The sequence below is a fragment of the Cyprinodon tularosa genome, unplaced genomic scaffold (assembly GCF_016077235.1).
Source record: "Cyprinodon tularosa strain WSP-4 unplaced genomic scaffold, ASM1607723v1 ctg837, whole genome shotgun sequence".
Taxonomy (NCBI): Eukaryota; Metazoa; Chordata; class Actinopteri; order Cyprinodontiformes; family Cyprinodontidae; genus Cyprinodon; species Cyprinodon tularosa.
The window spans coordinates 194687-208129 of NW_024039604.1; the positions used below are offsets into that span (position 1 = coordinate 194687).

General features: G+C 40.8%; 1 protein-coding gene across 1 annotated transcript in view; it reads right to left on the minus strand.

The window, feature by feature from the left end:
- The window catches only part of pi4kaa (phosphatidylinositol 4-kinase, catalytic, alpha a), an 84071-nt gene that overhangs the window by 13150 nt on the left and 57478 nt on the right, over positions 1-13443 (minus strand). The window contains exons 38-48 of the mRNA XM_038272567.1: positions 11817-11896; positions 11539-11738; positions 6613-6700; positions 6357-6524; positions 6210-6263; positions 6012-6132; positions 2334-2463; positions 2181-2251; positions 737-809; positions 478-658; positions 294-398 (exon numbers count right to left, since the gene is read on the minus strand). Of these exons, the coding sequence (XP_038128495.1) occupies positions 294-398; positions 478-658; positions 737-809; positions 2181-2251; positions 2334-2463; positions 6012-6132; positions 6210-6263; positions 6357-6524; positions 6613-6700; positions 11539-11738; positions 11817-11896 (1271 nt within the window). The remainder of the gene's footprint in view (positions 1-293; positions 399-477; positions 659-736; positions 810-2180; positions 2252-2333; positions 2464-6011; positions 6133-6209; positions 6264-6356; positions 6525-6612; positions 6701-11538; positions 11739-11816; positions 11897-13443) is intronic.

The window sequence follows — 13443 nt, forward strand, 5'->3', positions numbered from 1 at the left end:
TCCTTGCTGACCAGACTTCTCCTTTAAGACAGATATCATTACTGATGAACTGAAAAAAAGATGGTTTTATGCATGGAAATACATTATATTTCATAAAAAAAAAAATTAAATACAGTTTAAACCCCTCTTTGCAAAAACACAACAAAAACAAGATGGTAATAAATATCAGTTAATTATATCGTCCCTGTTTTTCTCAGTGGACCAATTTGAAATGTAAAGATATCCCTATATTAACTCAAGATAGATGAATATCAGAATAATACAGAGCAGAATATTACAAAAAGACTAGTTACCCCCGGCGCCGTGGCGACCACTCGGTAGGGGAAGACGAACAGATCCAGACCCACCAGCTGGAAGATGTTCTTAAACAGCCCGATAATCTGCAGAGCAAGCATGTCCTGCAGGAAGAAGAGCATCATGGGAGGGTCACACTCTTCCACTAATTCACTGTGGATTCACTGAAAGAGAGAGAAATACCTGTCTGCAGTCATCTCCCACTTTAAAGATGGCCGCCTGCCAGCAAACCCTGCCAGATCCGTCTGGATTGTCCTCTCCGTCCTCCACGGAGTCTGACGGACAGCGCAGACCCTCCCTCTCCAGTTCGCTCACCCCACAGCGCTTCACCTTAAATTTGGCCAGATATGGCGCCTTGGCAGCACTACAAACACAAACCCAGATGAAAGACACAGAAGAACAGGTGGATAACGCTAACTCCTTAAACACCAGGACTGATTACCTCTGCATCGGGGTTCCAGACTTGTAGTCAATGTCCAGGACTATGGCTTCTGGGTTGCTGGGTAGATAACAGCCTGGAGGAGGAACAGGAAATAATCAACTACTTGACAACACGTCAGACGAACAATGATTCTTATTCCTTCAGCTTTTAATATTTAATACATCATAAACAGGCTTAAAAAGCTGCTGCTGAATTCACAATACCAACAATAGCACTGATAAATCTAATAGAACTGATAATAGACTTTCTTTTCACATTTGACATGAAGTAAATAAAATAAAAAATATCAAAACTAAATGTTCTTTAATGAAATACAATTCTTCAAAATCTGCTGAAAACATTTTTCTATAGAGTCACTATGCTATGCTTGCAATAACTGACACGAACCGACGTTTCAATCTTGTCTTGGTTAAAAAAGGTAAACAATACCTGTGAAAAAAGAAAAAGCAGGTTTGGATCTTCAAATATACAACAACGTTTAGAGAATGGACGGAAGCCGTTCTAACAGTTCAGCATACCACCCATCATTAATGCGCATGCGTGAATTTCAAGCTGTCCTTCCAGCATAACCCCCCAACTAAATTCATGTTTGTTTTTTTTACATATTATATTGTGTTTTAACCATTTGCATAAAAGTGAACGATAGCATAGCAACAGACTTCCGTATGATTTTTTTTTTTTTTATTGTTGTAAAATCATTTAGTCTTATTTTAAATCATTCAATATGGTGCTAGATAGAGTTTAGAGCTTCTATGTCAGAGGTCACGGATTAGCGGATCGCGGTCTGGATCCGGTCCCACCTGCTGGCTAATCTGGACCCAACCTGTTTTAAAACATTTAGAAATTACCGCATGTTGTCTGATAGCAGTGTCTAATTTCACTTGCGCCACTTCTCCTGTTAATACGGTAAAGCCCTCCCAGAGCGTCCGGCACCAGGCTACACCTGATACAGATAAGCCAATGAGCTGCTGTCAGTCTGGGTTGCTGCTGCTGCTACTTTTGGACACAGCAAGCAAACCTGTGGTAATTTTTTATATATTTTTATTTAAATATTCAATGTAGAACATGGATGCATAAACACAATTTTATTTCACTGTTAAATTCTGTATAAAGTAACAGATTATAATTAAAAATGTCTCCGGACCTTTAGTGGTTGTTGATTTTCTTTATTCGGACCCCCTTGATTTTTTAATTGGTTCCCCCTGCTCTATCATAACAGCAAACCACTCCATTAACCGTTTCATACTCCTTCATAAACACTGGTAAACTGTTTCGAAAAGTACTCTGAAATGACAGAGAGCTATAAAGCAATTTTCTTCTAGTATGCTATTCTAAGCAGGTATGCTAAACCAGCAGAACGATTGATCTGCAAACCCCTAATTCTAAAAGTTGCAGCCAAAATAATCCTTTAAAAGCAGAGAGATTGTAGCCAACAGCTGCATACCTGGCTGCACTTTGATGTCCGACAATGCTTTGAGACAAGCCCGTTTTCTCTCATCTCCCTTTGGAACCGGTCTGAGAATAGAAACAGCAAAACAGAGCAGACTTAGCTCCATCACCACATACATGCAGAGCAGACATGCAGAGCAGCACTCACTTGATGATGGCAGACACGTTGGTGATCTTGTTAAAGAAGTCAAACTCTCTTTGGTAGAAATCTTTGGCCGGGCCGGACAGCGACCCCATTATCTCCTCCACCATCTGCTCCAGCAGCTCCCCGATGTCGGCTGCATGGACAGATGAGTCAGCGTCCATTAAAGGGGAAAATACACCAAACGCTTTCCAGTGCAGAATGGTCTAAATTCCTCCTGCTCTACTTTGTGTTTTTTCTTCAAAATTATATACAAAAGATAAAAGTTGTTCATTCTTTTGCACTCAATCAAAAGTTCTTCAGATGATCAAGACATGGACTTTTATGGGATTGAAATATGGGACATATATTACAGGTCATTTCATAACTTGCTGAAGTGACTAGACGTCCAGATTTGTGTGACACTTTCTTGTATGTTTGACTTGTTTTCCAGCTTTTTTTTAATTGTCATTACATTGTCACACAGAGCAACAAAATGAACTCTGCATTTAACCCCCCTTGGGGAGCAGTGGGCTGCACTGTGCGGCACCCGGGGAGCAGTGTGGGATTAAGGCCCTTTGCTCAGGGACCAAGAGTGGCCGTCTGTGGGAGTGGGGCTCAAACTCAAAACCTCTGGATTCCACGCACAATGCCCTCACCACTAGGTCGTGGTCATCTTGGAAACTGCTTTCTTCACAGATTCAGAGGTGTTATTAGTTAAATAAGTATAAAAATAGATGTAAAAAAACCCAAAATATTAAAAAAAATCTATTAATATTTTTGGGGGTTTTTTGAGTTAATATTTCACATTTCTAGAAATCTAGAACTATTAGCAAAAATATCCAAACAACACTTGTATTTGGTTCTTGCTAAATGAATGCTAAATGCTATGTTATGTTACTAAATTAATACTGAATCCAGATGCAGAGTATCGATACTAGTGACACTTAAACCTGAACTGGTAAAGGATTTAAATCCAAAATGTGATGGAAATTTTGGTTAGAAAAATATAATGAAGCCACAATAAAGACAATAAATAAAGCCTCTTACCCACTGAACATATCAGGTAAACATGGGTTGATCGGCTGACTTATACTCAGAAACCAGGTCGTCTGCGTGTGCTCGCAGTTAAAGCAGATATGCCCCGCCCCCTCCACAGACACTCTGCTGCACCTCTCCAAAAATGTAGGTGACCGCAGACAGAAGGCCTCTGATTGGTCAAATCTACATCCCACTCTACACTATCCGTATTTCCTGTTTGGTATCTTACCAGCTTGTTTTGTTTGTATGACCGCCATTGTGGAAAACGGCTCGTGAAGATGAACTAGCTAGAAGAGCGAGGTGCGCGAGAATGCTGGGACCCTTTTTCCACCTGGATCCGCGCTCTTTTTCGCCCTCATGACCCTCCGTTGTCGCACAAACTGGCCCCCACTTCCTCACCGCCTTGGGCCGTATCTAGACCCACAGCTAGTTCCTGATTGTCGTCTTGCGTTGTGGCGTGGAGTCACATAGCGCAGACCACGCTTCAATATTGGGCATAAATTAAAACTCAACTCCATTTCACTTATTTATATATCAAAATACCATGCTGATAAAATTCCAGTCCACGTTTTCAACACAACCTTAATGCTAACACACAGGGACATGCCAGGTTAAATCCAGTCCGTATTTTAGCACCAGCCCACCTATTCACTGTGCTGACTGAGCAGAGCTGGACATGAACCAGATATTGAAAAAAAGACAGGGTTTTCCTAGCAATATTACAAGGTATGCCATTGGAATTTTATTTTATCTTTTCTGGACTAAGATAATTCGATTTGTAAATTATTGAAAATTTGAAGCAAAATACTTGAGTGAATATGAATAAACTATACAACAGCTTGCCTAAATTATCAGTGTGGAGAGAATGTAGGATCAGATCAAATGGTTTGTTTTTACTACATCTAGGGCGTTCTTTTTTTTTTTCAATCAAGCTTTAATCCTTGTTTCCTCTAAGTTAACCTCCTGACTTAATCCCAGTTTAAGTTCATGTTTTGCTCACAAGTAAAATAATTATTGCTCAGTCTAGTTGAATGATCTCTCGTTGGATTTTAGGACTAATTAAACCAACACAAATCTCTAAAGCTTTCAGATTTGCCTCAAAAACCCATAGGAGATCCACAAAGAAAAGAGCCGTTGCATTTTATTTTTCAAAAGATCAGCCACCCAAGAAAAGACCAACCGCATATAGAGAGGATGTGCTGAACAGCTCAGTTATTCAGGATTGATAGAGGAGAAACCAGAGGGACGTATTTAGGTCCATTAAATATGTTTCTAAACTTAAGTTCCATCACATCTACCAAAATAAAACATCCACAGAAATGCTGCCTTGTGTCATGGTGACTTTTTATACAATCTACAGCCTCTTAGAAGGTCTGAATTGTCAATTGTAAAAATTTAATAAGATAATGAGTTACGATTTTTTATTCTTAGCCTATTACCAAATATTGGTACACAGTGTAGTTTGCACGGGATTTGATTGCAATGGTTCCTGTATTAGTGCCAGTAATCCAGTAATAACTCATTTGTTTCCCATTGTTTATTTTACTCAAGCTGCATAGAATTATTAATAAACACAGTTGTGAAATTCTTATTTTACAGTAGATGCAAGTATTTTAGTAGGGCTCATGCCTTTTACCATAGTTCAATTCTCTGAAAATCACCAGAATATAGAACATAATGTATATTGTGTGAAAATGTTCCACATAACTACGGATCACTTATTTTTATTTGTCATTTTGGCACTTAGTTTCAGTTACCGTAATTTTCGGACTATAAGCCGCAACTTTTTCCCCATTTTTCGACCTTGCGGCTTATATAACAATGCGGCTTATCTATGGACTTTTACGGCTAACGGCCACTAGGGTAATACCTAAATCGATGGATTTTACCATCAAGCATGTTGACGTCACATTTGCTTCAACACACAAGTACGGTAGCCGCGTGCGGGGGAATGCGGAAGTCCTCCGGAAGCAGACTACTACCGTGAGTGGTACGAGACAGAACGACAGCGAGAAAGACGGATATTAAACATAAAAAACCTATAGTCCGGTGCGGCTAATAGTCCGAAAATTACTGTAAATCGTCTGAAAGCATCCAACCTATACTGTAGCTGCACCTGTCCTCAGAGTCTTGTCCCCTGTGTCTTGTCTACAAACACCCTTCACTCAGGCATTGTGTGGCCTTGCAGGTGAAACATACTGAGTAAAAAACCTTTTTCAGTGAGTAAATAGCATAAATCCATATATTAATTTTTCAATTACATGAGCCAGAGGGAAAAGGGAATGAGTGAGTCAGTGAAAGGTGATTCTCAGAGAGCTTATTCTGAGGTTTGCCGAAGTCATTTCTAAGTTTGACATGAGAGGAACGCAAAGTAAGGAAACACCAAAGAAACACACAGCTGAGACAGCTGCATTTGTCCCTCATATACGTCCTAGTTGTCCCACATTTGTTTTTGGATCTGGTCACACTAAAACGTACCAATATTCCAGTGATTAAATGATTTATGCATGTAGAAAAAGTTCCTGTCTGCTTAGAAACCTGCTGCCTCTTGGCGTACTTTCTAATCTACATTTCTCTTTTCATAAATAAAGTAAGCCGTGCCGTTCCTGTAAACATGGCTTTGTTTACAGAAGCGGGACCTCATCAGTTAACATTGAGACTCACGGTCTTTCTGGTGTCCCTCCTCATCCATGAAGATGTTGGTCTTCATGTTCCAGATGAACTGATGGGCGAGGAGCTGAGACTTCTGTGCCGCCCACAGGATGTACTCCCTCACATAACCCATCTGAATCGAAGGAAGGTTTTATTCAGCCGATCTATGACTTAATGCTTGAGGAGAAAGTAGTTCAAGTTGGTCCTTACCTTATCGTAACGAAGCGCCTGAACGATCTGCGGAATGTAGAACAAGATGGCATCCTGTGAACATAAAGAAAAATGTTTGTGCTATCAAAGAAAAAAAGAACATTTCTCCAATTTGCTGGATTTAAGAATCACAGATGTGTGACCCACTGGAGGAAAAGAGCGCAGCACTTTGACTCCATATTGCGCAGTGAGAGGATGAGGAGGGTACATGCTGCTGAAGTAGGACAGCCCGGTGGGCGGGTCGGCTGGAGCCCAACACAAGATGTGACTCAGCTCAGGAGAATCGGCATCGATAGTGTGCCATGTCACCAAGAACTGATGACCAAAAGAAAACATCCGCATTACGCCCCAGAGATCGCTTAACTCTAACTTCTCCAGATCCAGTCTAAAGGATAGTTTGTACCTTAACAGCTTCAGGAACGTCACTGACTGCTCCAGGGTCCAGCCTCACCAGTCTGGTCACCTCGGCAACTATGGCATCATTTTTAAACCTGGACACAGAGGAGGAGGAGAGTCACATGGGAGTGTGTGAAATACTTCAGATTGGAGAAGTAACTCTGCTGACCACAGGGGGGCAGCAGATAAAACTTTCTAATGTCAAATCAAATAATTCAGTCCAAGTCTTTGTTTCACAGTTTTTCTATTATTGCCTCCTTTATTTATTTATTTATTTTTATAAATAAATATGTTCCTCTTGATTTATGCATGTAAATAGCTTTATTATACAGAGGAATCCACTTATAGTGGTCACGGATATAGTAATAAACCGCTTATAGTGTTCAAAAGGCCTGGGACAGGAACATTTCTAAACAAATGCTGTTTAAATAATTGTGTATAGCAATCAAGAAACCTGCTTATAGTGTTCAATTTTTGCCATTTTATGAATGTAAACATGCAAAAATAATTAATAAGTGGATTGAAAGTGATGACAGCACTCCATGTGTCAGAGCGCTTTGGTGCGGCTACCAGTGTACCGGTAGCTACCAGAGGAGGAGGATGAAGAAGAGGCGACTGTGTCTCTTCCAGAGCTGAGATGAGGAATGCAGTTTGCATTTTAAAGACTGGTCTCCTGCATGTTGGTTTCAAAAACTTTAATATCGTTTTGAAAAAGAAGTGAACTCGCTGTTGGACAACACTCTGATCCAGGGAACCATGGATAAATATATGAAGTGATTTCTTAATGCGGCGCAGATCTACAACACAAAACAGATGTAGGCTAGCTTTTATTCTCTGTAGCCTATGCAGTTACCTCCTATGTTGTTGTTCTATGAAATCGTTTTTTTTTCAAACTTCAGACTTGTTTAAAAAATGCACCAGCGGCACCAGGCTATCAGAGTTATGTCTGCGCACAGTGCAGTATACTGTAATTAAACTTGCATGGTACTGTAATACCCATTAACACCCTTGTTTATAGATGCTGGAGATCGGCCTGTTTTCCAGTGTAGTCCTGTTTCTCTGACTGAGACTAGCTGGATTTGCTCTCTTCGTCCTCTGGCATGGGAGCTGGGCCACATCTCGTCTGCCTGGCTGTGTGTTTCCTGGACGGGGCCGCCTTTTACAGTTGCTTTTTGTATCTCTGCTTCTGTCTCCTTGAACCCCAGTCGGCCTCAGCAGATGGCCGCTCACACTGAGCCTGGTTCTGCTGGAGGTTTCTTCCTGTTAAAAGGGAGTTTTTCCTCTCCACCGTCGCTACAAGCATGCTTAGTGTGAGGGATTGCTGAAGAGTCAATGAGTCGATGCAATCAACTGGTTTTCCTTAGATAGAAAACTTTGAATCAATCTGACTGTATGATTTGGTGAACTGTAAAGTGCCTTGAGATGACATGTGTTGTGAATTGGCGCTATAGAAATAAACTGAATTGAATTGAATTAACAAAATTCTGTAAATGCGGAAGCTATCCATTTCATTTCATTTTTCTCATTGAAAAACCACACAAATGGCATTTAGATGATATTCTGCATAAAAAAATAAGTGAAATAACGGTAAATTCGGTTATAGAAATCAACCGCTTATAGTGTTTAAATTGGCTATGGGCCGATGTGATCACCATAAGAGGATTCCACTGTAATTTATGCAGGTAGCATTTTATGGACACTCCCATGGGAAAGTAGAACAGAAAAGGAAAACAGGAAAAAGGAGAAAATATGAAAGAAAGAGGAGATAAAAGGAAGACAATGATAAAACGTCTTCTGTCTGCTTCATCACCCCCAAAGAGCGATGTAAAACCACCTTTATTTATCTTTTTGATTAACTTTAATATGTTTACAAAGACAAACGCACCAAAGCCCTAAAGTCTTTGTTCACAGATTCCTACAATAAATTCACCTCACAACTTATATCTAGCTCAGAAAGTGCAAATTAAAATTCCCCTGTGAGTTCTGAAGCATCTAACTTTGGATAAACCATTATTGGCCCATTAAAAACTTATTTTTTTAAAATCATGCTCTTTCTTCCGATCCCAGCTGTTATAAAAAGCTTTAATCAAAAAAGGAAAAAACTTTTAAAAAACTGATGCAAGCCCTATTTTTTTTTAACCAGGGTGCAGCGAACGATCGCACGAGTAATTGTGAACCAAACCTTTATCCCTGCAAAGATCAGCTAAGTTAAAACTAAATCTATCAGTTCACACATCCCATAATGTCCCAGGATGGCTCCCTTTAACCTCTCCTCTGTTACTTAAAGGCTGCACACTCGTGTTGAGCAGGAGTTCAACAGTCAGACATGATCACTACAGATAAAACATCCTCAACAGAAGAAGGAAATCCTCACACATGTGGATTCTAAACCTTTACTGCACAAAAGGTTCGTCTTTGCTCCTATGTGAAAAGTTTCATAAATTTCTTGACTTTTCAAAGTTTTCAGTCATTTAAAGCTACTTTAGAAAAAATAAAATGCAAAGGTTTACAATTAGTCTACCACAAAGACTTCAGAGTTTAAAGGCAGGGGAACAAAAAAGGAAAACAACACGGGAAAGACAGGTCCATTATAGAAATAAACTTAATTGAGTTGGTTGAGGGTGGAGTCTGGATTTCCGCATAAAAAAAAGCTATAATAAAAAATAAAAAGCTACCGTATTTTCACGACTATAAGGCGTATATAAACGTCTTTTTTTCCCCTCAAAATGTGCGGCGCGCCCTTTGGTGCGGTGCGCCCTATGTGTGTTGTTACTGCGGACTTTAGAGACCACCTCATTGAGGAGATGATGAAAGAGTGGCTGAGGGAGGTGAATGTAAGGAGACCAGGTGGTGTTTTCCACTCATCACCATTGCTGTTAATCTGTGACTCCATGCGTGCCCATCTCACAGCTGATGTGAAAAACATGGTGAAACAAATGAACGCTGTGCTTATTGCGGGAGATCTGACAAAGGAACTTCAACCGCTTGACATCGGTGTGACCCGGACGCAGCAGGCGCAGCAGGCGCAGCGAGTTTACATGTAAAGTCAATGGTTGACGCGCGTATAGGCGCAGAAAAAGGTCCCGCAGCGCGTTTTGAGCAGCAGGCGCAGCGCGTCGGGAGCGTTTAAGCATCTGACGCGCCGCCAACGCGCTGCTGCTGCTCCAGATGGAAAACTTTAAGGTGTGCTGCTGGAAGCGCCGTATCAACCAATCAGAGAAGCTGATCTGGGAGCTGACAGCGAGACAGACACATCGCTGATGATGCACATATACACAGCGCTGTGATCGCTCCTCTGAAACAGTTTATTGACGCCTAAATTAACTTAACCTGCCGACAGAATATGTTCGCTTTTATTATCCTGTTTTCAGGTGGATTTTTCCACTTAAAAACTTATTAAAACTACTTTATTCCTACTGATCACAGCAAATATAGCTGCAAGGTGTATTTAATACAAAGTATTAATCAAACCTGGGAGCCGGCCGTGAGACAGACACATCGCTCTGATGACATATGATATTAAGGCAAATGAAAAGGGCTGGATGGATGAGGAGATGATGAAAGCGTGGCTGAGGGAGGTGTATGTGAGGAGACCAGGTGGTTTTTTCCACGCATCACCATCGCAGTTAATCTGTGACTCCATGCTTGCCCATCTCACAGTTGATGAGAAAAACATGGTGAATCAAATGAACGCTGTGCTCGCCGTTATCCCGGTCTGACAAAGGAACTTCCACCGCTCGACATCGGTGTGAAGCGGCCGTTCAATGTAAGGCTGCGAGCGGCGTGGGAGCGATGGATGACCGACGGAGACCACAGTTTCAGGATAAGTGGAAGGCAGCGCCGGGCAAGTTATGCCACCGTTTGCGGATGGATTGTAGATGCTTGGACTAACGTGTCTGCTGGCTCTGTTCTTCAAGCTTTTGCAAAAGCCGGCTTCATTTCCGAGGAGCCGCCCGGCACGGAAAGTGACTCTGACAGCGAAGAAGGGGAAATTGGCATGTCTGATTTAGCGCAGCTGTTTTATTCAGAAACAGAGGATAATGACTTTGATGGGTTTGATTAATACTTTGTTATAAATACATGAATAAAGCACAATCATACTCAGTTTTGCTCCCGCTCTATTTTTCTACCTGAAAACTTAATTCAACAGCAGCCTCTGGGCCGAGTCTCCTCCTCTTCACCGCGGTGGCTGGCAGGTGTTTTTTCATCTAAATAATCTAAACTGCAGGCAGCAGGATACCGGTAATAAAAGCGAACATATTCCATCGGCAGGTTTCAGGATTTTAAGTTAATTTAGGAGTGATCACAGCGCTCTGTCATCTGCGATGTGTCTGTCTCATGGCCAGCTCCCAGGTTTGATTAATACTTTTGTAATAAATACATGAATAAAGCACAATCATACTCAGTTTTGCCCCCGCTGTATTTTTAAATACGCAGTAGAGGTATTTAAAGGTAGTAGAGGACATTTACCTGTATATAAAAAATGCGCCCTATAGTCCGGTGCGCCTTATGTGTGTGTTAAATACAGAAATGGGACACACAACTGAGACTGCGCCTTTTAGTGCGGTGCGCCTTATGGTCGTGCAAATACGGTAAGTTAATCTCCAAGCTGCCTTTAAATGAGATAAAAGATCATCGCCACATGGAAGGCAGGGGTGGTGATTTGTTCCCATTTGCAGCCCAACTTCTGAGAAGTAAATGAATCAATAAAACCAACCTGTCCAGTATTTAATAAAACATTAACTAAAGTAGGCCATTAGGAACAGAAAAAACATCTATCAGACACCAAGGAAAATGTTATCCCTCACTTCACTCTCAGATCCACGTCTAACAGATCAAGGAATAAACAGATTTCCTTCCTTTTAGGTAAAATACTAAAGCTTTGTCTGCTTTTCTAAATCTCAGCTCATCTGACTGAGAACAAAAAGGCCACCTTGTAGGGAGTTGCATAGCCAGGTAAGGTGCGATGCTCCAGGCCAGGTTGACGTTGTCCTTCCACTGCTTCTCTGTCAGACTGATGTACTTGGACCTCCAGTTGGCGATGCTGGTCTCCACTGACTGCTCGGTGGCAATGGCCAGCTCCTGCGTGGACAGCGGGTTGTACCACGTTGTCAGGCGCTCAATCTCGCTGGCCTGTTGAGAGAGAAGAAGAACGGAGCAAATGTAAAAGCCTTCTGAGCAAAGAGGGTCAACTAGGTGGTCTAAACTCACCAACAACGCCAGCAGCAGAGTGCGCCGCTTCATGTAGTACTTGTGGAGCTGCGTTCCTCTGTTGCTCTTCTTAGACGTGCCTTTAAAGAAGAGGAAGTGCAGAGGTTAAACCTCCAAACACAGTTTTAGGTTGTTTCTTTGGTCCAATCACTGCTTTATTATGCTTTTTAGATTATTAATAACTAACTAAAGAGTTTTAACACCCAGAACGAAGGGTGTGACTTTGTAATGAAAGTTGGTGGGGACGCTTTAAGGGTGGTGACTGATAGACCTACAGTTACTCGACCCAAATGCTTTCATTAGGTCTTAGTATTTTCCAAAAATGAGCTGAAACATGTAGTTATTGAATGCTTTCACCAGAGAACCACAATATACTGATGAGCTATATTTATAGGTAGTTAAAGAGATGCATTTTAGTGGATTAAAAAAAAAAAAAAATATATATATATATATATATATATATATATGTAGGTATAGTAGTCAAAAACATTAATGTAAAAAACTTATGAATAATGATGCGAAATATCGATATATTACACTGAAATCTGCTTCCTCGTTGGTGAATAACCAATAGTTTGGATCCAATCATTTAAATAAATGGTGTTAGTTATTTTTATATATATATATATATATATATATATATATATATATATATATATATATATATATATATATATATATATATATATATATATATATATATATATATATATAAGAATTGTGCTATAATTTCTAGTCACCAATCTGTTGCTGCTCTATTTTCATTTGACGAACCGGAATTTGTCGATGTTCTTTCTCCTGTTTGGTGCGATTGCAATTGCGGATCTTGACCTGGCCGGACCGGAGCAAAAAATAGCTCGGCTCCGTAATTTGTCGGTGATGGACGGAGAAGACGTACGTGGACGGAGACGTGCGGAGGAGTAGCGGTGGATGTGGAACAGCTCTCATTGATTTCCATGAAAGACAAGCGCTCCGCACGACGTACGTCAGCGGGGCGGAGCGGAGCGCTGACGGAGTATGTGGAATCTGGGGGTTATGCATCCCTAGAATCTACAATTTCAGTTCCATACATCAGTTTTATTTATTTATGAACCTCTTTACTAATGTTGATGCCAGAAACAAAATTTCAAGATATGTAGAAGCTCTGCAGTCTGATTCTCTCTGCACAATAAGAAAACATGTATTAGTTTTAACCTGTAACTGGGAGTCATGGTCTTCTGACAAGCCCAGCTTTTTTAGTAAGGAAGAACATTTAAACTATGTTTTCTCAAGCTTCTTGCATTATAATACTACATTGTATAAACTTATTTGTTGACATTTTTAGCTGATAAAGCTCTGTTTGTCTAAGGAACTGATAGTTTGGTGGCATCGCTAATTTTTATAACCATCGGAGCCTATCCACGAGCCTCCTAACTTTTACTTTAACATACATCGAAGTAGCTCCCCTTTACTCCTGCTGTGCGTCTCTCCTCCAGCCACGTAGCTACTCTCTATGCAGTGAAAAGCGACCGCAAATTAGCGGTCTCAAAGCAACAGATCCAATGATGTTACACCGAGAGGCGGGACACCGGAGCAGCGTGAGAGAGAAATAAAAAACACGGACTCAAAACTCTCTGAACACAGACAG